At 37.5% G+C, this 23,910-nt stretch overlaps 2 protein-coding genes across 3 annotated transcripts; one reads left to right on the top strand and one right to left on the bottom strand.

Moving 5' to 3' along the window:
* LOC124635896 (RNA polymerase II-associated factor 1 homolog) lies at positions 1–8,209 on the top strand. The gene is made up of 10 exons (XM_047171851.1): positions 1–224; positions 303–678; positions 2,018–2,307; positions 2,831–3,029; positions 4,366–4,548; positions 5,291–5,367; positions 6,186–6,380; positions 6,669–6,825; positions 7,424–7,612; positions 8,067–8,209. The coding sequence occupies exons 1-10, from the start codon at positions 157–159 to the stop codon at positions 8,127–8,129; spliced, it is 1,797 nt and encodes a 598-aa protein (XP_047027807.1). The 5' UTR covers positions 1–156; the 3' UTR covers positions 8,130–8,209.
* A 1,019-nt stretch (positions 8,210–9,228) lies between these two features.
* LOC124635704 (T-complex protein 11-like protein 1) lies at positions 9,229–22,926 on the bottom strand. 2 transcript variants are annotated; one of them, XM_047171654.1, is made up of 11 exons: positions 22,492–22,926; positions 20,978–21,166; positions 19,365–19,485; positions 18,171–18,377; positions 17,281–17,431; positions 16,857–17,020; positions 14,692–14,870; positions 13,276–13,442; positions 11,673–12,978; positions 11,049–11,460; positions 9,229–9,699 (listed from the first exon to the last, which is right to left on the bottom strand). In XM_047171654.1, exons 1-9 carry the CDS (start codon positions 22,593–22,595, stop codon positions 12,782–12,784), a joined length of 1,479 nt encoding a protein of 492 aa, XP_047027610.1. In that variant the 5' UTR covers positions 22,596–22,926; the 3' UTR covers positions 9,229–9,699; positions 11,049–11,460; positions 11,673–12,781. The 2 variants fall into 2 exon arrangements, with proteins under 2 accessions (XP_047027610.1, XP_047027611.1); XM_047171655.1 differs by lacking the exons at positions 9,229–9,699; positions 11,049–11,460 and having other exon boundaries at positions 11,812–12,978; positions 18,321–18,377.
* Between the last annotated feature and the right edge of the window lie 984 nt (positions 22,927–23,910).

Genomic DNA, 23,910 nt, shown 5'->3' on the forward strand with positions numbered 1-23,910 from the left:
ATTCATTCAGTCAGTTAACTGTCATTACGGGAAAATAAAGTCGTCGCGTTGTTTGTTGTAATTTTATAGTTGAAATGGTTCCAGTTATTTAATATTTTTGATAATCGAATGTTTCTGAAATGCTAAAGTAATTAAGTGAATAATTAGGTCGTGAAAATGCCACCTACCGTTCAAACAAATGAGCCCGAAAGAGAAAAACGTCCACAGAGGACAGGGGAAAGGAGGTTAGTGCGTTAACGTTTCTACTATTAAAAAGCGTTTTGTAGACTACAAATAATTATTGATTCTGATATTCCTTGTAGATCGGAGCTTGTGACACGCGTGAAGTACTGCAACACACTTCCAGATATACCCTTTGACTTAAAATTTATAACATATCCATTTCCATCGACACGATTCATTCAATATAATCCGACCTCTTTGGAAAAGAACTACCGGTATGAAGTGCTTACTGAGCACGATTTGGGAGTTCACATAGACCTAATTAACCGGGATATATACCAGGGCGATGGTAATGCCATATTAGATCCGGCTGACGAGAAATTACTTGAAGATGACATCCTCACGCCCCAGGACTCGAAGAGGTCGCGGCACCATGCTAAGAATGTGTCATGGTTGCGCCGCTCCGAGTATATCTCTACGGAACAGACTAGGTTCCAGCCTCAGTCTATGGAGAAGGTTTGTATCAAGTCAGTAACAACCATAGACATAATATTAGTAAACAGGACTGCGCATATAAACCCAAAAAACGAGCCGAGTGAAACAGTTAGTACGGAGGCTGTCTGTCCCTTTCTAATAGGGTGACTATGAGATTAAGCTATGTGAGACAAATCCGAATTTGCTAAGATTATTAAACACAGATTAGTATTGAAGTTTTAACTTACGCAGTTTGTGACCTTAAGATACTAATAAAGGCTTTTAATAATTAGCGGAAATTAGCAGTATAAAAGCAGGAAGATTCGAAGTGAAGACTGTTTTTTTTTGTATTTCTACTTCATATATAGACTGCTGAGCCATTTATGTCGCCTTTCTTCATTTTTTGGGAAGCTATAACAATAGTACAACAGTTTTAAAATCCATCACCCATATTTTGACTCGTTACAAGAATTCATGGGCACCCTAGTTGTTTGGTTTACGAAAATGTTATTATTAGCTAACCTGTGGAACGATATATTGCAACCACCATAGGATTCACTTTTGCAAGTAGAAACGCAACACTTTTTCACCATTTTAATAGTTTAAATTGATTTAATACAAAAAAAAAAATAAACAAAATTTTAAATGCTGATTACGCGCCAAGAATGTTCAGGGTTACCGCTAGAAAATAAAAAAAAGCAAAATAAAAATTTATGTTGTTTATGTTTTAATAATAAATACGAATAAATTAATGCGATTGTTATTAATTTGTTGACTGACAATTGTTAAAATAAGATAAAAATATAAGTAATTCAATTGTTTTTGGGAAGACAAAACTTTTGATCACAACATTTTTTTATGCTGGCAAGGTGTTAGAAAGAGACAAACAGCCTCCGTTCGAACTATCCCTCTCGGCTCGGATTTGCCTCTGTGTATTATGCAACCAATTTAGTACCTTATTGCGTTAGAATAGAGTTCATTTTCGTAAATATATATTTTGAGCGTGCGCAATCTTGTTTAGTAATATTATATCTATGGTAACAACAGACAACTTCAAAACACAACATATTCTTTGTACATACAAGCTGTGTTGCCTTCATTATGATTTTCATGATAGTTTTTTCTTTATGACATGAATGCATTATGGTATTATAGTATGTATAAATATAATTCGTTCTTGTAATTTTCAGGTAGTAGGTACATAATTATAATGGAAAGCTAATTTTAATCAGCTAATGGATTAAAAAAGACATTAGTTGTTAATAGTGTAGTAACAGCACCCTACAACAAACAGCTTTCATAACTTTCAAAAGCTGAACATCATTCAAGAATTAAGATATATTTAATTTAAGAGATATTATAACAACAATGATAATTTCAGGTTGAAGCAAAGGTCGGTTACAATGTCAAGAAAATCTTCAGTGAGGAGACACTTTACATGGACCGTGAAAGTCAAATCAAGGCAATTGAAAAGACATTCGAGGACAATAAGAAACCTATAGAGAAACACTACAGTAAACCAGGAGTTACTCCCGTGGAGATCATGGAAGTATTCCCCGACTTTGACATGTGGAAGTACCCGTGTGCTCAGGTCATATTTGACTCCGATCCCGCACCTACGGATAAGAATATTGCTGGACAGATTGAAGCTATGTCACAGGCTATGATTCGGTGAGTTTCTTGATAGTTGATTGATTAATCGTCGATTGATTTATGACTTCTAAGGCAGGTTCAAATTGCCAAACTATCAAAACTTTTTAAGAACTATTAAATATTATTACAGAAAATATTTAATCGCTGGCAAGTTATTTTATTGGTTGCCAACATTTGTCGACTTTTAAGTTATTAGTCACTCGGAAAATAATAAGCCTAAAAGAAATATTTTGGAGGGGGCTCCCATACAACAAACGTGATTTTTTTGTCTGTTTTATAAATAATGGTACGAAACCCGTCGTGCACGAGTCCGACTCGCACATGGCCGGTTTTTTGTAAGCTGAGCTCTTAAATAGATTTTAGGTTTCCGAAATGTATATTTTTTAACATTATCTATGCAGTAGGTCTGGTAAGAGAATTAGTTCACAGCACTATTTACAGATTCGTATGATTTGTTTAAACATGGGCAATCGCAATTTATAAACATTTCAAAAATTTTATTATCCATCACATTAACAAACACATATTTATCGTCCTTCAGAGGTGTGATGGACGAAAGTGGAGAACAGTTTGTGGCCTACTGTCTGCCCACTGAGGAAACTATACAGAAACGTCGCCGGGACATTGCAGAGAGCATACTGTATATGGACGGAGATACATACGAGTATAAGATGGCTAGAGAATACAATTGGAACGTCAAGAGTAAGGCTTCTAAGGGTTACGAGGAGAACTATTTCTTGGTAAGTTTGAGCTTACTTTATGTTTATTCAATTTTATTACATTATTCCGTGGAGATATAATAACGAAAGATTCCTAAGAAAGTAGCGTGCCAAATTGCGAGTTCGGAGTTGACAGTTAACGTTACTACAGAGCTAGTTACAGGCCTTCCTTAGAATCAGGTCACAAAAATACTAAATAAATAGGGCGCCGCACTGCAGGCGCGAGGTAGACGCGGAGAGGGGTGCAAGCAGTGCGGTGCTGCAGCGGCGCCGCTCAGATGTTAATTGTAGACTGTCGTCAACTGGGCTAGCCAAGCCAAGCTGTGCCGCAGCGGCGCCGTAAGAACATTGCGACGACGCACTGCTCGTGTGGTCGCCAGTGGGGTGCGGAGTAATGCGGTGGCCTAGCCTTTAAAACTAACCCATTATTTCCAAAATCGAATCACCAATCAATCAAGACCAATCTTTGTTTGTCAGAATCGTTTTGATTTAACGAGGAACCCGAATGCCTCATGGGTTCTAGTAACTGATCACACCCACCGTTGAATTGACCTACAAAAAGGCGCCTGACCTACCTTCTTTACGATTTCTCCGCAATGTTTCCTTTCTCCATGGGTTATTTACTCTAAAATAAAAAAAGGTTAATCACACTGTCAACCCATAATATGATATAGGTATACATATACAGTCGACTCTCGTTAATTCGAAACTGGAGGTACTCCTAAAATATTACGAATTATCGAGTTTTTGAAATATTAAATGGTTTGAAATTTGTGAGAGAAAATAAATAAAACTTCGAATTATTAAGTGTTGATTCATTATTATTTAATAATGTAATGTTTATTATTGTTATATTCTATAACAATGTCAAAAGTTTCAAGACACATTTGTGTAGGAAGGTATACATAACTACATGTATCCATAGTGCGAATTAATTAATCTTTCGAAACAACTCTGTCATACTGATTTGCGTCAAAGCAGACTGCTGCTGCTCAGACTGCTCTCTGACTCCTGACTTAGAATCTTTCCGCCTCTTTCTCTCTGCAACTTTGAATTGTCGAGTGTTGGACGTGACGTGTTAGGAATTCGAAATAACGCGTCATTTTGTTATATAGCAATGATTTTTTTCTTTGAATTACCAAGAGGATAAAAATGTATTGATTTAGTTCGAAATATAAAGAGATTTTGTAGGGAACTCGTGATAACTTTGAATTAAAGAGAGGTTCGAATTATCGCAGGTTTGAATTAACGAGAGTCGACTGTAGTATGGTCTTCTAAACATTTCACATTTTACAAACTATTTGTAATCGAACAATTGGCATTCCTTTGTTTAATTTGTCTGGTTGTTTGTTTGCAGGTTGTCCGCAACCACTGCGTGTACTACAACGAGCTGGAGACTCGCGTGCGGCTGTCGAAGCGCCGCGCCCGCGCCGGGGCGGCCGCGCAGGCGCTGACGCGGCTCGTCGTCACGCACCGCCCGCTCAGCGCGGCCGAACATCGCATGTTAAGGCTCAGAGAGAAGCAGCTTGAACCGCCTCAGGTGACAAATCATGATTATCACCACGTTTTTTGTAAAAAGTACTCTCCTTTATGTGATAGATTTTGACTTAATTGCTCTCTTTCACATCCTACTGCTTATATCCATAACATATAATCTAACTAGCTTTTGCCCGCGACTTCGTTCGCATGATATAGTGACTTCCGGCATATTTTTGGTTTGACCAATAGATGGCGCTATATGTCCGGAATAAATTTTATTTTTTATTTATTTTTTGAAATAAAAACTATCCTATGTCCTTTCTCAAGTTCCAAACTATGTCTGTACCAAATTTCACACACGGTTCAGTAGTTTAGGCGTGAAGAAGACAGACAGACAGACAGAGTTACTTTCACATTTATAATATTAGTTAGGATATCTGTTATTTTGCCCGCTGCAAGTAAGTCTAATTGCAACTATAAACTAACCCATAATACAGAATTAATATAAAATTATGAAATGGTTTAGTAGTATCAAGGAATAAGAACAGATCTTTGGGCCTACAATTTTATGACAGTGCTTGACCTTGTTCCATAAATTATTGTTAACTAGCGACCCGCCCGGCTTCGGGATAACAGTTTGCCCCAATATTTAATGGATGTTATTATACATATAAACCTTCCTCTTGAAACACTATCTGATATAAAAAAAACGCATGAAAATCGGCTGCGTAGTTTTCAAGATTGAAGCGTACAAATGGACTTTGTTTTTTACTTTGTAGTGATTAAACCCGTCTCTCTTTCAGGAGGAAGATGAAGAAGAAGAGGAAGATGATGACGACGATGATGATGATAAACAAGAACAGAATGGTGATAAAGAAAGGTATGGTATTATTTGTTAGTCAGAAGCTTTGATCCCACTCTGAGCTATACTCTATCCACGGAAGCAAGAGCTAAAAGGTAAACAAAGAATGACACTTTTTCAAGATGGCGGTATAACCCGACCGATGACAAAACGTTACATTTTTGTGTAAAATGTCCGCAGTATCTGTGATTTTGTCATCGGTCGGGTTATACCGACATCTTGAAAAAGTGTCATTCTTTGTTTACCTTTAGCTCTTGCTTCCGTGGATAGAGTATAGTTATTTCTTGCATGCAGTAGATCATTTAGAAACAATTTTCTATTGTGTGATTCAATTGGCTAACTTTGAATTCTCCACAATTATTGTGGGGTCCGGACTGATTTTCGTCCACGGCGGCTCTCGTATAAGGACATCAATTTTGGAGTCGGTCGTAACTTTGCGGAAATCTATGACATAAAATTTTAGGAAATATACATAATACATATATAGCGTTAATTTCGCGAGAGAATGAATCTAGGCCTGTGCAGGATGGTGTACTATTTTCATGCATAGGTATGCAGCGAGGGTATAAATCAAACATAAAGCCGCCTAGCCTCGATTTATTGTCTCGAAGAATTAACGCTACATATTTTTCCTAATATTTATAAACAGATCAGCCAGCTGCGCAGGACATATTATAGTGCACTAACATTTAGACACAGGTGCACTCACAATTCCTTCACTCTCAAATGAAAGCCGAGTCTCAGAAAGTAGTTGTCTTTAATAGATCGATTAACTCATTAAGCTCATTCATTTCATTTCAGGTCATTTAATTTCATGTTTAATTATGATTTTTCAGATCCCGATCTCGTTCAAAGTCTGGTTCGAAATCGCCACATGGCTCAGACCGATCAAAGGGTTCCAAGTCGCGATCAAGATCCGGTTCTCGCTCTAGATCGAAGTCCAAGTCGAAGTCTAGAAGTCGATCCCGGTCTGGATCGGGCTCTAGGAAGTCTAGATCACGTTCGGGATCTGCACGCTCTGGATCAGCCAGGTAAGTGATTATGACAGTTTAGCTGTTCCGAGACTTTTCACCGATTTGATTCAAACAAGCGATCAAATCTTTCGTCTTTTAAAATATTAAAATGTATTATGGTGATATTTGGAGACAAACGTGATTATTTTGAGCCCTAACTCAAAATCAATGTAACAAACTGCCAAAACAGTTCAATGAAATTGCATTCAGCCCGGGCGAATATCAATAAGTGTGTGAACTATAAAATTAGTTTGTTACATATTTTTTTTAATACTTAGTAAATGATTTTCTTTTATTTATTATTAGATCCGGTTCCGGCAGATCTAGATCTCGTTCTCGCTCTAAGTCTGGATCACGTGCGTCATCGCGAGCTTCTTCCCGCGCCAGTTCTCGCAGCGGGAAGGGTTCCCGCGCCAGCTCGGCTAGTGGACGGTCCAGACCTAGTTCTAAGGGCAGTGGGAAGGTACGTATCGGATTGTATGGCTTAAGAATGTAGAGTTTGATAGAAAACGAACGTTGTCTGGAAGATCCCAGTCACGTTAATTCTTACCAATTCGAAAAAAAATGATGTTTAAAATTAAATACTTTGTATTTAAATTAAATACAGTAGAGTTCGGTTATATCGCGTTTCCAACAGAATTCTTCAAAAGTCCGGAATAAGAACTATCCTATGTTCTTTCTCAAGGTCAACTCTATCTCTGTACCAAATTTTATTAAAATCAGTTCAGTGGTTTACACGTGAAAGCGCAACAGACAGACAGTTAATTTCGCATTTATAATATTAGTAGGGATTAAATACTTTGTAACGCAATTATTTTAAAGTGATTAACTGACGGCGTAAATGATCGTCATGCCATTTATTGAAATATCGCAAGAGTCTCACTAACACTAAAAGCACGATATTATAATGCGTCTCGCATAACAAACAGAATAATTTATTTTAATTGGCAAGTAGACATTTTCATCCAAAGATTGCCTACAAGAAATTAGGTTGTAGCGATAAGACCGCATTCATATTTGTATTGTTCTTTACAGTAAAATATGATGATTTTAAATTCCAGGGCTCCAGAGCCAGTTCAAGGGCAAGTTCACGGGCTTCATCGCGAGCCAGCAAGCGCTCATCAAGGGCCTCGTCGAGAGCTTCAAGGGCGTCATCCAAAGCATCCTCTCGAGCTAGCTCTAGAAGGAAGTCAGGGTCTGGAAGCGGTTCTGATAGGTCCAGGAGTAGGTCTGGTAGTGGATCTAGAAGGGTGAGTTAGATAAATCAATTTGTTTTCTTTTTCTTTATGCGGTTTTGCCAATTTAAGTAGTCAGGTTCCCTGATTATGCCATTTTTTATGAGTTTTTAGCAACTGATATAGTCAAACGTGCTCCTAGACGATACCTTCTTGGCAAAAGACAAAATTATTCTTCATTGCTAAATTAAAAAAAAAAACAAGAAAAAAATACGGTCGAATTGAGAACCTCTGCTTTTTGGGAAGTCGGTTAAAAATTGAATTTTCCGCATTTTTTTATTGTTTATTAGGAGGATATTATTAGAAGTATTTTATATGTATTGTAAATATGTAAATATCTATGTAAATAAATGAAACCTTTGTTCTCATTTTCAAATCTGTTCTTTAGTTTCGAAGGCTTTAGGGACCTTTAAGGCCTTTAGTTATTATATTACAATGATTTCACATATAATTATCGTGTAATTTGCAGGGCTCCCGAAGCCGCAGCGGGTCGGCGTCGAGCGCTTCGTCACGGCACAGCGGCTCAGACTGAACCCACAACATCTGTCACTACTATGTGTTCCCACAATCACTTGCTTATCTGTAAAGTGTAATAAAAATATAAGAATAAAATTTATAGCTTTTTTTGTTGATCCCATTAATTTTTGTTGCGCAGAATTTTGCGCAAATATTACAATAGGCAGTTTTTGAGAAAAATGTAACTGCAGTAATTTAAGGTCCCACGGCACTAAAGCTTAGGGCATATGCGATTATCACACTGCCCCGCATGATGCAGCGTAGTGCGTGGATGCGTTTTCTTCCGTTGCTTGTAAATATTTCCCTTTTGTATGGAAAACACGCATAGTCCAACACACTGAAAATGCATCCACGCGCGTTCATGCGGATCACGCGCATACACGCGGAGAAACACGCACCCCCGCGCGTAGATGCGGGGCGAGACGCTAGGTATGGCACACTGAATCCCGCAGTGTCGCGCGTGATTTTGAATGGGCGTGACGTGTATATTTGAAAATAGAAGCCGCCGTGCGTTAGGCAGTTGTCCCACCAACGACGAGAAAACGACTAACTGTCGGCTATTTCCTCGCTCAAGAAAGGTACAATAGATATACTTTCCAAGTGAACAAAAGAGATGCATATACAAATAGTTGAGCCCTGACTGTTCACACTGCCGGCAAGCACTCGCTTCATTAGTTTGTCGCTGAGCGACAAAAGCTATAAAAGATAACACTCGTTCGGCGACACTCGCCAAGCGTTTAGAACTCACGCCGAGAGAGCAACCAGTGGTCATTTCTCTACAGTGCGTATCTAGCGAGCGAGTGATGCGAGTAATCGCCCGCCTCACTCTCACACTCGCTTATAGCCGAGCTACACAAATATCGGAACTACGCACTCGCTAACTTGTTTCTAGTTCTAGCTCTACTCGTTACTCGTTAATCGTTGCCGGTGAGACAAGTGCCTTAATCTACTAAACGCACCTACGCGCGTGAGTGCGCGAAAAACCCGCACGATGATGCAGATCTGCACTCCCGCAGGAACGCGCGTAGGTGCGTCGACACGCAAGATGCAGCGTGATGCGGGGCAGTGTGAAGATCACCTTAACGTAGGGAAAACAGTCGAAAATCAAACAAATATTTTCTTCATGTTTAGTTTTATTAGTGCAACATTCACTTGATTACATAAAAATACAACAAATAAATATGTATATTATATCGGAACAAAAAATCCGACATCTTGACAATACATTTTTCGCAGTTTAAAGTAATACATTAATTTAATTGTCTAATGAACATTAACAGTGTTGTTATTATATTAATGTAATTCTGTAAATTAATTTGAATTGTTTTCTTAATTCTTTTGTTATTATGGGTTTCTTACCTGAAATAAACGTTTTTTTTATTATTATTATTTCACTTGCCTGAGTAGGACCACCTGTATTCTTCTGTATGTAAAATCTTAAGCAAACTCAAGATAATTTCATAACTTTAAAAATACCATTAAAATAAAACACGTGAAAATACACAATTTGCTATCTTAATATTTAATTGCATTCAAAAATACTACAATTTTGTATACATAATTATTTTAGGATATCCCATTTCAAAGAAGATGGATCAAAATTGCCCCACGTCCTATAACAATGTGACGTATCTCAAAAAAAAGATAAAAATGTTTAAAAAAATATAGCATACTCTCTAATACTTTTTTTTTACACCTTCATACGAAAAAAATGCTTTAAAAATTGTTCAGGCGCTGTTATGAAAACATCGTTAATAGGACTATTTATGGACTATTTTATTAAATTATTTATTTGTTTGATAGGGTATACCTCACAGGTGGTCCCATAATCATCAGGTCAGGATCTGATGATGGAAACCCTGAGAAATCCAGGACAACTTTTTAAAGTTGCAGGCATGCGCAGGATAAAAACGTGACTATAAGGTGTATGTCTTATAACAATATGCAACAGTGAAGGTTTGGAGCTGACCTGATGATGGAGACGAACGAAGGTTGAGGGAACTCGACAACTGAATACGTAAACTGCCTCGTGTTTGGGCTTATATTATTTGTATTGAATAGAACTTTGCAACAGTGAAGGTTTACATCTGACTTGATGATGGAGACCAGAGAAAGTCGAGGGAACTCGACAACTGAATATGTGAACTACCTCGTGTTTGGGCTTATATTATTCGTATTAATGAGAACTTTCCACTTATGCGGATAGTGACAACTGTGCTTGTCACTGAAAAGCCAAAAATAAAAAAAAACTTTTTACAATAAAATAAAACCGACTCCCATAAACACTGAAAAGCAAAAAAAAAACTATTCTTTGGAGCATCGGCTTAGGTACATCCATTAGACACCGACTCTTGAGGTAGTTCACATATTCAGTTGTCGAGTTCCCTCGACTTTCTCTGGTCTCCATCATTTCATCGGATCAGCTCCAAACCTTCACTGTTGCAAAGGTTTATTCAATTCAAATAATATAAGCCCAATCACGAGGTAGTTTACATATTCAGTTGTCGAGTTCCCTGGACCTTCTTTCGTCTCCATCATCAGGTCAGCTCCAAATCTTCACTGTTACATAGTGTTATAAGACATACACCTTATAGTCAAGCTTTTATCCTGCGTATGGCTGCAACTTTAAAAAGTTGCCCTGGATTTCTCAGGGTTTCCATCATCAGATCCTGACCTGATGATTATGGGACCACCTGTGAGGTATACCCTATCAAACAAATAAATAATTTAATAAAATAGTCCATAAATAGTCCTATTAACGATGTTTTCATAACAGCGCCTGAACAATTTTTAAAGCATTTTTTTCGTATGAAGGTGTAAAAAAAAAGAATTAGAGAGTATGCTATATTTTTTTTAACAATTTTATCTTTTTTTTGAGATACGTCACATTGTTATAGGACGTGGGGCAATTTTGTATGGAATGTGATCCGTCTTCTTTCAACTTTATTTTCACAATATTCAATCATCTACCCCAGTAGTAATTAACATTGCTTACATATATAGTCCGATTGTCGGTCAAATATAACTAGGAAAAAGAACCTTTCTAACTTCCAGCTGCGTCCCGAAGGAACTAAGCGCCAGAATAAAATGTATAGTTACCGGCACGGATATTGGGCTCTCGGAGGAAGAGTGGGGATCGGTTTGCGCACTATACACATAAGGCAATAAACCAATAAATCGCTTCTGCGCAGGTGAAGGTCAGGACTCAATATCCGTGCCGATAACTATAGCCAAGTCAATTCAAAAACTGTTTTATCTATAGAAAGCTGCGCTATTGGTAGGCTATACTTTATCCGAGTACGGGAAGATGTTCCCGTCGGACACGGCCGTAACCTCTGGCATCTGCTATACTCTATCCACGGAAGCAAGAGCTAAAATGTAAACAAAGAATGACACTTTTTCAAGATGGCGGTATAACCCGACCGATGACAAAACGTCACATTTTTGTGTGAAATGTTCGCAGTATCTGTGATTTTGTCATCGGTCGGGTTATACCGCCATCTTGAAAAAGTGTCATTCTTTGTTTACCTTTTAGCTCTTGCTTCCGTGGATAGAGTATAGTACCAAATATGTATGTATATTGTTTACCAGTGGGCTCAAATTCTACTTGTTCTAGTTATTATTATGTATAAGTCTTTAACTTAAAAAAAATATTTTAAGCACCTTTACAATGACTGGGTGATCATTCGTTAAAATCATTGTTTAAAGAATTTGCTTTTTTTTAATTTGATTTTAATTGTAATATGTGGTTTAGGCGGACACCAGTCATCATGATTTTTTTTTTTATAACAATCTGATTTCAACAGTACATTCTAAACTAAGGTTCATTCAGTCTCTTTAGAAGTCTAGAGAAGTAGAACCGAGAAATAATGATGTTTAGCGATTAATGATGCAATAATTTCTGACTAAACATCAAATTTTGGGAATGGTGAATTGTTCTTGAAAATATGGGTACTGTGTTCATATCACAAATAAAACACACACGCACTTTTTTTTTGAAGTTAAATGCTTGCATAGTTTTTTTCTTACAAAATTAAGCTATAAACTCGTTGCAAACACAGCTTGTGTAGGGTACTGAGGTAATAAATTAAATTAAGATTTTACAATCGATCAAAGCCACATCACTTCTGTATAATCATAAAACCCAATACGTAAACGTCTTTCTACAGCTTCATACATCGAGAATATAATCAGAGTACATGCTACAATTTTATTTTGGAAATACAAAAGATCATTTTGAAAGATTATTATCAAGAAGTATAAGGAAGTATCTGAAATATAATCATTTTGTTACGTTTTATGTTCAATTATTGTTAATTTTAAATAGCAAAATACTGTTCCTATAATCTTATAAAAATATTAGGAAGCATGTTAATGGTTGGTTAAAATGCATTATCATAGATGAGTACAAAATTGATTAAAAGTAATTCACATCACAATTTTTTTTCTTGTCATTAAATTATCGAATAGTAATCTCGTCTCTTTATATTTTTTAAAAAATTCGTCATAGAAATTGTAATCAATTAAATCATTTATTTACTTCAGTGTACAAATCACGAAACAGATTTTTGTTAACACATACTTTCACTGAAAAAAAAACTAGGGGGATACCAAAAAAAAAATATCGATTTTTTTGACCATTAACACTATTAACTAAAAAGGGATAACTTAGCTTCTACTGAGCTCCTCAGCTACAATATCCATGTAGTGTGATGTGAACACAGCCTTATTATGCATGACGTAACGTAGTAACGTGCCAGACACTGCAGTCAGCTCTCTTGCTAAAGCCGATAGTCCAACGGGAATTTGTCGGGAACCCCCACCGCAAACTAGGATTGTTTTTAGAAATTCAAGCACTCGTTGGCCTGTAAAGAAAAACATATTTTGTTAACATAAAGAGACGAGATTGTATGGAGTGCACTTGGGTATTATTGATTTCTTGTCACTATGTACTTCTACTGTTTTGTTTGCACTTGAATTTTTTTAGGCTTTTTAAAATCTTATAGTTCTCGCTAAACTTTTTGTCGTCACAAAATATTGCGCTAGTCGCTACGCAGAAACCACTTATATCACCATTGTACTTATGCTTGGAATTAATTTGAAGACAGCCATTGAGTTTATATATAAAAAGTACATAAGAGTAATTTTAATAGTATACTCACGAACAATCTCCCGGACCCTATGTTCAGGGTCACCAAGCGACAGTATCTGAGTCCTGATGATCTCCTTAGTTTCAGCTGTCAGAGGGGACTGACTGAGCTTCTCTAACAGTTGTTCTGTCACCAGAATTATTTCTTCGGCTACCGATGGCAATACTGATTTCAGTTCTCTGTAATGACAAAGGAAAAATATGACTTCCGGGTAGGTACTTGGGACTAGCAATTAAGATAGGTTGTATCGGTAAAGTAGCCCATAGTATTCCCCCAAAAATGGGCTATCTAACACTGAAAGAATTTTTGAAATTGGTTCAGTAGACACTGACCACAGGCTAGATTTTATCCAGGTACGAGAAGATTTCACTTGACACGGGTGAAACAGCTAGTTTGCTATATTTTGACAAACGTTACTGGAAGTTAAAAAAAATTGGTTGCCTGTAAAGTCGGTATACGGGCGAAAGTTTTACGTGACAACGACTTTGAGTCTCTCTCGCTCTTAGGCGGGCTAACTGTGCTTGAGTGGAAGGGACGCGTGCCTTTCACTTTTTATGTCTGTCTCTCTCGCTCTTAGGCGGGCTAACCATGCCCGAGTGGAAGGGACGCGTGCCTTTCACTTTTTATGTCTGTCTCTCTCGCTCTTAGGCGGGCTAACCATGCCCGAGTGGAAGGGACGCGTGCCTTTCACTTTTTATGTCTGTCTCTCTCGCTCTTAGGCGGGCTAACCATGCCCGAGTGGAAGAGACGCGTGCCTCTCACTCGCTCTCATTGTGAGCGCATAACGTGAGCGGAGCATAACGCAGTTTCTTGAAGTGTCACCCGGCAAACCAATTTATAAGACGTTGTCACGTCAAAAGCAGAAGTTTTGTCAAACAGTTTAACTGAGTCACAAAAAGAAAACACCAATCCAGCTCGAAGCCACTTCAAAAAAACAGCTAAACAATAGTCGATAAGAAAATACAGCCTACTGACGGACGGACGGACAACGAAGTCTCAATAGTAGGGTCGAGTTTTACTTAGGTAAGGGATAAGAGAATGGATCTCGAAGTTTTACTTAGGTAGGGATGGTGGCCTGGTGGGTAAAGAACCAACCTCTCAAGTATGAGTGCGCGGGTTCAATTCCAGGTCAGGCAAGTACCAATGCAACTTTTCTAAGTTTGTATGTACTTTCTAAGTATATCATAGACACCAACGACTGTGTTTCGGATGGCACGTTAATCTGTAGGTACCGGCTATCATTGAACATCCTTGGCAGTCGTTACTGACGCCAGTAAATCTGACACCAGTCTAACCACGGGGTATTGGGTTAGGCAGTCGCTCCTTGTGGCACACTAGTACAGAGCTACATCCGGTTAGACTGGAAGCCGACCCCAACATAGTTTGGAAGAAGGCTCGGAGGATGATGGCTAAGAGAATGGATCTCACATATCATTGGTAGTGTTGTCGATGAGGATGAGGATCTTGTCTTTGAGGGTCTGCTTGTGGGCGGCGGCGGTGCTGTGGTCGCCGCAGGCGGGGCTGGCCAGCAGCAGCGCGGCGCCGCAGCCCACGCGGAACACCTGCGTGCCCAGCTCCGCGAACCGCGGCGCGTCTAGGGACACTGTCTGGAACACATATACCACATCTTTATCCTACTAATATTATACATGTAAAAGTTTGTGAGAATGTATGCATCTTTGTTATTCTTTCACGCAAAATCAGCGCTTTGGTTGAAGTATGTAGATAGGTGATACCCTGGATTAACACATAGGCTGATAAAAATTAACAGACCACGCGGGCGAAGCCGCGACCGGTAGTTAGTTGACTATATTTTTTTATTGAATGAGAATATTGGACTTTTAATGGAATAAAACATTTTATTTTATTTTATCGTACATATCGGCCTTGTTGTTGATTATTTCAAGATATAATATAGTTTTTAAACGTAAGTTTAGTCCGGTAGAGTTACCAAAGGGAAGTCGGGTTGAAAAAACCTTAAGAGGGCTATCACAAATTTTCGAGTTTTATACGAGTTTTGATGCGTCATTATGCTTTGGAAATAGTCACAAAAAAAAAAAAACAAAAATAAGATTAAGAAAGTTTGATCATTTATCTTGAAGGTGTTTTAAATAAATATTTTAATTTGTCCACGTACATCAGTAAAATCTTTGTCTCTGCAAAGGATGTTTCATAAAATGTTGCTTTTGGGTATCTTTTGATGCTTCAGTACTACGAGGATGTAGCAATTTAACCATTTATAAAAATGTTCAAGATACAACTATATCTTGTACTTGTGAATGCTTAAACCAATTTATTACAATTCATACAGTAATACAATAAAAATAATTCTATAAAACTGAGAGTTGTCTGACAATTTTCCGTACAAAACTATATTTTTTATCTATGAAAGTATAATCCGAATTCAAATAAAACATATTTAATAATTAAGGTGGTATTGTTATAAAGCTTGAAAAAAAAAATTGGCCTATTTAAAAGTAAAACAATATTTTAAAATAATTTTTGTTTGCAATGCAAAGTCAGAATCAATATAAATCTTGTGACGCGCGGTGTTCAACTTTAGTCAGCGCCAAGCGCTTACCGAGGAAGGATGTATCGCTCGCTGTTGCACCGCGTAAACTCGCCGGAGTTCGAAAAATATAGCGCAACCTACGCATCTAACACGTTTTGATACAAGTGAGTTTTTATTTTATTTATTAGTTATAATGATCTGATTAATATGTGATATACATAAGTATTAGCCCATGATATTTTAATGCGAAAATGTTATAGATAGGGTTCTCTTTTTTGATGTTGGTTATAAAGAAATATGTACGTAAATGTCATCGTCGTTAGTTTCGCTGTTGCATAATAATATAATTGGATATCTTTGATTCTTGCAGGACAATGAAAGCATATTTAATTCAGATTATCAGACTCAATCGGATACCAGTACAAATAATATGGTAAGTATTTTTTGTCACAACCGACATATTTGTTTTAATAAACTATCTACATTCCTAGTTTTCATTGTTGCAGGAAAATGAAGATACAATACATGGAAGACGAATTATAGATTTTAGTTTTTTTTATAAATCAATTACTTATACCTAATTGATAAACATGGTGAAAAGTTTGGTTGTCGATTAAATAATTTAAAAATTGTAAACGATTATTTGTTTATTGTAACTCAATCGAGCTATTCTAGGTTATAAAATTCATCGGTACAAATAATATTTTATAAACTATAAAACCAATAAACTATTTCGGAAAAAAAAGTGGCAAAGTCTCAAGTTTGTTTGTGCCGCGTAGCGGTCCGCAGGTGTGCGTTGCGTATTTCACTAGACGCACACGTGCGCAAGTGCTGCCGGCTATCGTCTAATTTACCTAAACCTGAGCGATTCGATTTTGTAATAGCGCTCTTAATAACCTTGTAACCAGCTGCATTATGTGTAATGTTGAATAAACCAGTTGGATAGGCGCCATCTAGTTTTAATGCTGGACGTTACATTCAACAAGTCAGCTAAACGACGCATGTACGTGTGATTGAATGTCGTTGTTCAGTCAAAGGGCTAGCTGTTTAATTGAACAGCTACAAATATTATATTCGTTACCTCCGGATAATTCTTAGAAGTATCCCACTCCAGTAATTCGAGGTAAGCCTTAGCTAAAGTCTGAGCGGTCACATTTCTGATGATGTTTTTGTCAGTGACCGGAAGACTTAACCCTTCCACGTCTATGTGGCGCTTCAGCCACTCTCTGGTGTATTGAAGACCATCTGTGTAGAAAGAATTAAGTTATAATATAGTTCTTTTTACATTATAGAGGGAAAGTAACAAGGATCCTTAGTTCAAACATCATTTGTGAAAGTCTCAAGTCGCCAATCCGCCTTAGCCGCAAAGACAGTAAAAATCTATTATATCTGTGCTCCGGCATGCAACGGGTTAGTCGAGTATGGTGTTTAAAGCTCGTTCCTAATCTATATGAAAAGAGGCCTCTGCCTTGGGACAATAAAGTGATTATGATGATGAAAAATACCTTCAGAAACTTTAAGCAACTCATCGAACTTGGCTCTCTCATATTGTACGCTTTCCTGTTGCACGTGAGGTCTGATCATAGCGATAAGTGTGTTTGCGAGGTCCAACTTCAAGATTTCTAGCGTTTCTAGTATGGCTCGGAAAACATCCACCTGGAATTGAAAGTATTTTATACATTACTAGCCGTTTTCCCGCGGATTTACCCGCGTCCCGTGGCAACTAGTGCCGATACCGGGATAAAATATAGCTTATGGCACTCAGGAACATTATAGCTATCTATCAGAGAAAGAATATTGGAAATCCGACCAGCGGTTCCAAAGATTACCCCCTACATACGAACTTACAAATTTTACCTCTTTAAAATATTACTTAGTCATAATCATCTCCCGAGCCTTTTCCCAACTATGTTGGGGTCAGCTTCCAGTCTAACCGGATGCAGTACCAGTGTTTTACAAGGAGAGACTACCTACCTTACCTCCTCAACCCAGTTACCCGAGCAACAAAATACCCCCTTTTTAACGATGACAAAAATCATCAAATGACCCCTCAAGCTGTGGGTTAGCAGCGGTGAGGGAGTGTCAAACTTTTACTGACTAAAAATCCGTCGTGTTCTTTTGTAGGCTTTATATGTACCTACCAGGGCCGCGGTAACACTTTCGAACAATCCCGCAGCCCAGGTAGGCCTTGGACCTACTGGGCCCCGCTGGGGTTGCTGACATCTCTTTGAGGAGCGCGTGGAACAACGCGCGCCGCCGACACGGGTCTGCTGTCTATACAGACGGAGGAACGATGAGCCACCCGGACTCACAGCCCACAGACCCACGCCGGTACGCCGTACGGTGGCGGGAGTCATACAGTACCGGGACTATACTAGAGATGCATAAAACTTACCGTATCAGTGAGCGTAGTTATATTTTGTATAATTTCATCTCTGGCAGGCGCAGCCAACTTTGCCATGAGATCGATAACAAAGCTAGCGTATTTATGGAAGTCCAGGCTATTGTTCTCAGCCTGTTGTCTGATAAAGTCTGAGTCTAGTACCTCTTCTATCATTTCGCGGATCCTTGTGTGCCGGGGGAGAAGGATTGCGAATAGACCCTGTAATTTTGACCTCTATTAGAAATTGACGAGTAGTTTTTGTAAGTGTCAAGGGTGGGGGTATTATCTGCTTTCTGTTGAACACTTGACTGATAATAAAATACTGGAAAAACTAGAGATTTTATCAAATATCAATGAAATTTAGCACATATGTTTTATAAATTATAATATACTAGCTGGTGCCCGCGACTTCGTCTGCGCAGGTTTAGTATTTCGAACAATATGTTTACAAATTGTAGCCTATGTGTTATTCTGATGTATCCTACTAATATTATAAACGCGAAAGTTTGTATGTATGGATGTATGGATGTTTGTTACTCTTTCACGCAAAAACTACTGAATGGATTTTAATGAAACTTTACAATAATATATAAAATTCCAGTACAAAATTCTAAATAAATGCTTATGAAAGTTAGGCATAATAAGACAAAACATTAGGTTTTTCAGGAATCTCTATTAAAATGCCAAAACCTAAAATAGTGGCCTTCTGATACTTAACCATGTTTCTATTTTATATTGCCTTTGAATTCGAATAAATAACAACTAAAATGAATTTCCAGGAACTATTTCTTTTCTAAATAATAAATAAAAACAAGGAATGAAAACATTTAAAAATATGAATGTAACAAAAATAAAATTCACTGCTATGCACTGGATGTATGCCAAATGTTACATAATGTGGGTTGGATTTCAGAACATGCAATAATTAAGAAGAACTGTAATAGTCGCACAACGGTAATGTTATTTTGTTTGTTTTATAATATTTAGCTTGAATTTAGCCTAGAGTTGCTGTGGTTTTTTTGCTTAGGGAATTTATGAGAATCTTTCCATTTTAGTTTTTCTTTCTAGAAAATTGCCCAAGATTTAATAGAATAGACCATTCTTTTTTTTATTGGTATCCTGGTATCCAACAAGCCACATAGGCACTTTTATGTTGGTAGTTCAAGTCTTAAAGACTTCTATTGTTCTTGTTCAATATAACCGTACCTGTTTAACATCTTCCAGTAGTACAAGTGCCTGCTTATACTCCGGTGGCTCTGAGTTGAGCTGCTCTCTCAGTATATCAAAGTATGCCTTGTGCATTGTCTCTTTTACTAATTTCTGATAGCTGGAAAAGGAGTGCATCGTTAAACAATGTGAAGAATTTTTAGCACGCTTTTCTTAGGTTGACCTGTATAATGTATGCAACTAAGTAAGAAAATCTTTGAATCTTAATTTGACCCACTTCCCGGTCTTCGATTAGAATGAAATTTTGCATACATTCTGAGTTCTGATGGCAATGCATGATTAACTAAGAAACGTAATTACAAATCCAATATGGCGGACTTGCTGTTTAGAACCCACCCCTATGATATGGGTATCGAATGAAAAGGTTGGCTGTCAGGAATACGATAAAAATAGTCACATGTCTTAAATCCAATACGGCAGACGTCCAAGATGGCGGACCGGCTATTTGAAATGCACCCCCATGATATGTGTTTGATGTCAAAAATACGATAAAAATAACCAAGTGACCTAAATTCAAAATGGCGGCTTATTTTAAGTTTGAATATGACTAAAAAGTATGAAATAAAAATAATAGTTTAAAAAACACGCTTTAAGGAGGCACAAAAAAATAAAAAGTTATTCGGAAATTTAGTTTGATGAAAGAAAGCGGGTAGCGATTTGTCTAAAAAGAGTAAAGATTCCATAAACGCTTCACGCTAATAATAATAGTTTATTTATTATTATATAAGAAGCTTGTCTTTTTACTCTGGTGAGATAGCAAATAGATGATAAGTTAGATCTGAGATACTATTTATTAAACAGCTCACTATTCCATTTAAAAACATCCTTAAATGTAAACAATTTAATGAAAAAGGCAGAAAGATAATTAGGAAGTTATTTCTCAGCCTAGAGGAAGTATAGATGACCTTCTGATAAAGTAGGTTTACATATTATGAGGTAGTGAATATTGTGCAAGTCATTTTGTGACTTAGGTACATTTTATTTTACATAAATAAATCATCATCATCCTCCGAGCCTTTTCCCAAACTATGTTGGGGTTGGGGCTTCCAGTCTAACCGGATTCAGCTGAGTACCAGTGCTTTACAAGAAGCGACTGCCTATCTGACCTCCTCAACCCAACCTGGGCAACCCAATACCCTTTGGTTAGACTGGTGTCAGACTTACTGGCTTCTGACTACCCGTAACGACTGCCAAGGATGTTCAATGAAAGCTGGGACCTACAGTTTAACGTGCCATCCGAAACACAGTCATTGGTGTCAAGATATACTTAGAAAGTACATACAAACTTGGAAAAGTTGCATTGGTACTTGCCTGACCTGGAATCGAACCTGCGCCCTCATACTCAAGAGGTTGGTTCTTTGCCCACTAGGCCACCATGACTTCTTACATAAATAAATAATTAAATTAAAATAATCATAGTTATTCAGAAATACTGTTGTTGCATTTAGGTCATGGTGCAGTGCCATGATCAACAACTACAACTTAAAAAGAATGAAAAGATTTTTTATCTTTTTCTGACACAAAGAGTTCTATAGTAATTTAACAAACTATCCTAATTTAGTCATTTTAATATTAAACAAAATAAAGTTTACCTATTATCTGGCGGTTCAAAAGGTTCCAACTTAAAGTCCTGGTCAACAGCGATTTCGTGGGCCAAAGCCATGTTCTGCATTCCATGGGCAGCCTTCATAATGTCTTCCAGGGTCACAAACTTGGGCGGAGAGGCCCCAGTAATTGTTGAACCTCTGACTCTAAACTGTATAGGTTCACTGGCATAGTAACTGTAAAAAAAATATTAAAACTATAGCCATTGATATTGTGTACAAACCTGTCTAATACATCGTCATTTTCATAAGCTTACATGAAAAATAAATATATCTATGGTTTGTTTATGGATTTTGAAGTTGATATTCTTTCTTTTGTTTGAAATACATATTATTACTTAATAAAGGAGATTGGGCAAGAATGTATGAAGTTTGGTCCAAATGTCCACCACGAACGAGACCTATATAATTGAATAGTCCACTTAATTTAGAGTAACTTTTACTAAGAAAGTAAAAAAAAAACAATGCCAAAAAAAAGTTATAGCCAAAAATGTATTCTTAATTTTCGGTAGTTTTTGTATGTTATCATTATTATTTTTTATTTTATTCCACTTCCATTTCTGCACTTTATCTAAAAATTAGTAAGTCTAAGATGAGTAAGACACATTTGCATATAAACGGCCCATATTTTTTTGCCAACCAATGGATATGAGAAAGATCTATATTTGAAATATAGATATTTTTTATACAAACAAAGAAACTTTGTTTAATCAGAAAATATTTGACTTTATAAGTAAACAATAACACAACCTGATATAATGAAGTATGTAAAATCTATTTTTGATTGTGTTGTCAGTTATACATGAGTCATGGTAAATTTATTATACACATTATAAAATGATTATATTATATTTATTAGGGATTGGCTTTACTTTTCATTAGTAAGGCGGCCAACCGTCCCGCATTCTGCGGGACCGTCCCGCAATGCTTGACGAAATCCCGTTTTGAAATTATTAGTAAAATAGTCCCGCAAAACGTTGTATGCGTCCCGCATGTCCCGCATCCCTATTTTTCTACCACGCTTCTACACAACACCCACCTGCGCGCACGCTCAACAGTGCAGGAACACAGATTACCTATAATATAATCTCGTTCTCTTTTTTTCTACTGAACTCGTGAGGCCTAATGATTTTGAAAATAAGACATTAGTGCACGCTGTGACACGATATTGATAGGTTAAATTATAGCTTTATGCTTACGGTTTTTATTTTATCAGTTCCGTCCGATCATTTTTCAATGCCCCCCCTCCCCCTTTTCACGAAAGGTTAAGTCCCGCATTCAGTTTTCGGAAAGTTGGCCGCCTTATTCATTAGACTTGAAACATGTTTTAGAACAAAGCAATTGCGTTTTAAATAATATTACCCATCAGAATCAAAAACTCAAAAGCGTTTTCCAAGCGTTTTTGATTGGTATACATAAGGAAAGAAAGAAAAAAAAACAATTTAGGTATAAAATATCTTAAAGTTCCATTTAAATTGGTATGAGTTAAACTAGGGACAAACCTTGAAGCAGCGGTGGGCATCGGCTGTGCCGAGGTTCGTGTATTATTCTCTCCTTTATCAGATCCCTGGGTGCCCGAGCCACTAGGTCCCTCGCGGTCACTCATGGCAAAATCTTAACACAAACTGACTGAGGCAAAAAGCAGTAATTGCTTTAACCCATATAAGGCTACCTACTCAAAGGCACGGCATGAAAAACGGCCAAATCATTGAACACAATCACCTTGAGTCATAACAACATATAACCTAACTTTTACAACAAAGGTACGACGATATTTTCGATTTTCTACGCGAATATTTCAAACGAAAACTGCGCATCAGGATTTTTATGTTAGCTGTTATTATTTTGTTAGACTATTTACGATGTTTTCGCTATTTTTTTACGAAATTCAACAGATGTTTTCATTCACTTGTCAATTTGGTAGTTGTCAAAAAAATCTTTATAAACACGTTTCGTTACTCGTTTATTATCGAATACATTTGGACACCAATGGACTTTAATTTTTAAGTTCATAATTATTGTAGTTTTTCTCACATAATAAAAATACTACAACAAAAAATAAATTTTTAAACCCAGAAACTTAATAAAAACCAATAAGAGCAGTCTAGAGCCTCTGGTTTGACTTCCATGTTGTTATTTTTCATTTTTAAATATGTCGGCTCTTCGTTACCAACATCAGAAATCTCCATCGTTTACTCTAGCCGCAGACGCTTAGTTTATAATGAATAATAATGCCAGCACTGTCTTGAGTACACTTTATAGTAAGAAATAACAATTATGGTGATAAACAAACAATAAACTAAATTACGACGTCGAATTGAGACGATTCGCCTGGTGAGGGCGCGCGGGCCTTTTTCTTTATGTCAAAGTTCCCGCGCTGCTCCCAACTTGACGCTCCGTCAGAGTGACACTTCCTCAGCTGTCACTCTAATCCGACGTATTCTCATATTCTCTACGGCGGCGCCGACACGGCCAGACTGACAATCGTCCGTCCTCGGACGTAGTAGTTTAATGGCGTCCTGGAAAGATCAAAACAGTACACGGCTAATGATCCGCTCGTCCACCCTGACGAACATAATGCCATAATGTCTACCATAATACAGAAGCAACATTTTGCCCACACAACAACTTTACACACGGCGACTTTACATACTACAACTTTACACACCATAACTTCATACACCATAACATTACACACCACAACGTGGACCGGACGAGTGCGTCCCTTCGACCAGCCACCAAAGCGACATGGACCGGACAACACTGTCCCTTCGACCAGTTGTATAACACAAAACCACAAACATGGACCGGACGAGTGCGTCCCTTCGACCAACCGCCAAAGCGACATGGACCGGACGACACTGCCCCTTCGACCAGTTTGTCACAAGCATGGACCGGACGAGTGCGTCCCTTCGACCAGC

Source organism: Helicoverpa zea, chromosome 13, assembly GCF_022581195.2.
Source record: "Helicoverpa zea isolate HzStark_Cry1AcR chromosome 13, ilHelZeax1.1, whole genome shotgun sequence".
Lineage (NCBI taxonomy): Eukaryota > Metazoa > Arthropoda > Insecta > Lepidoptera > Noctuidae > Helicoverpa > Helicoverpa zea.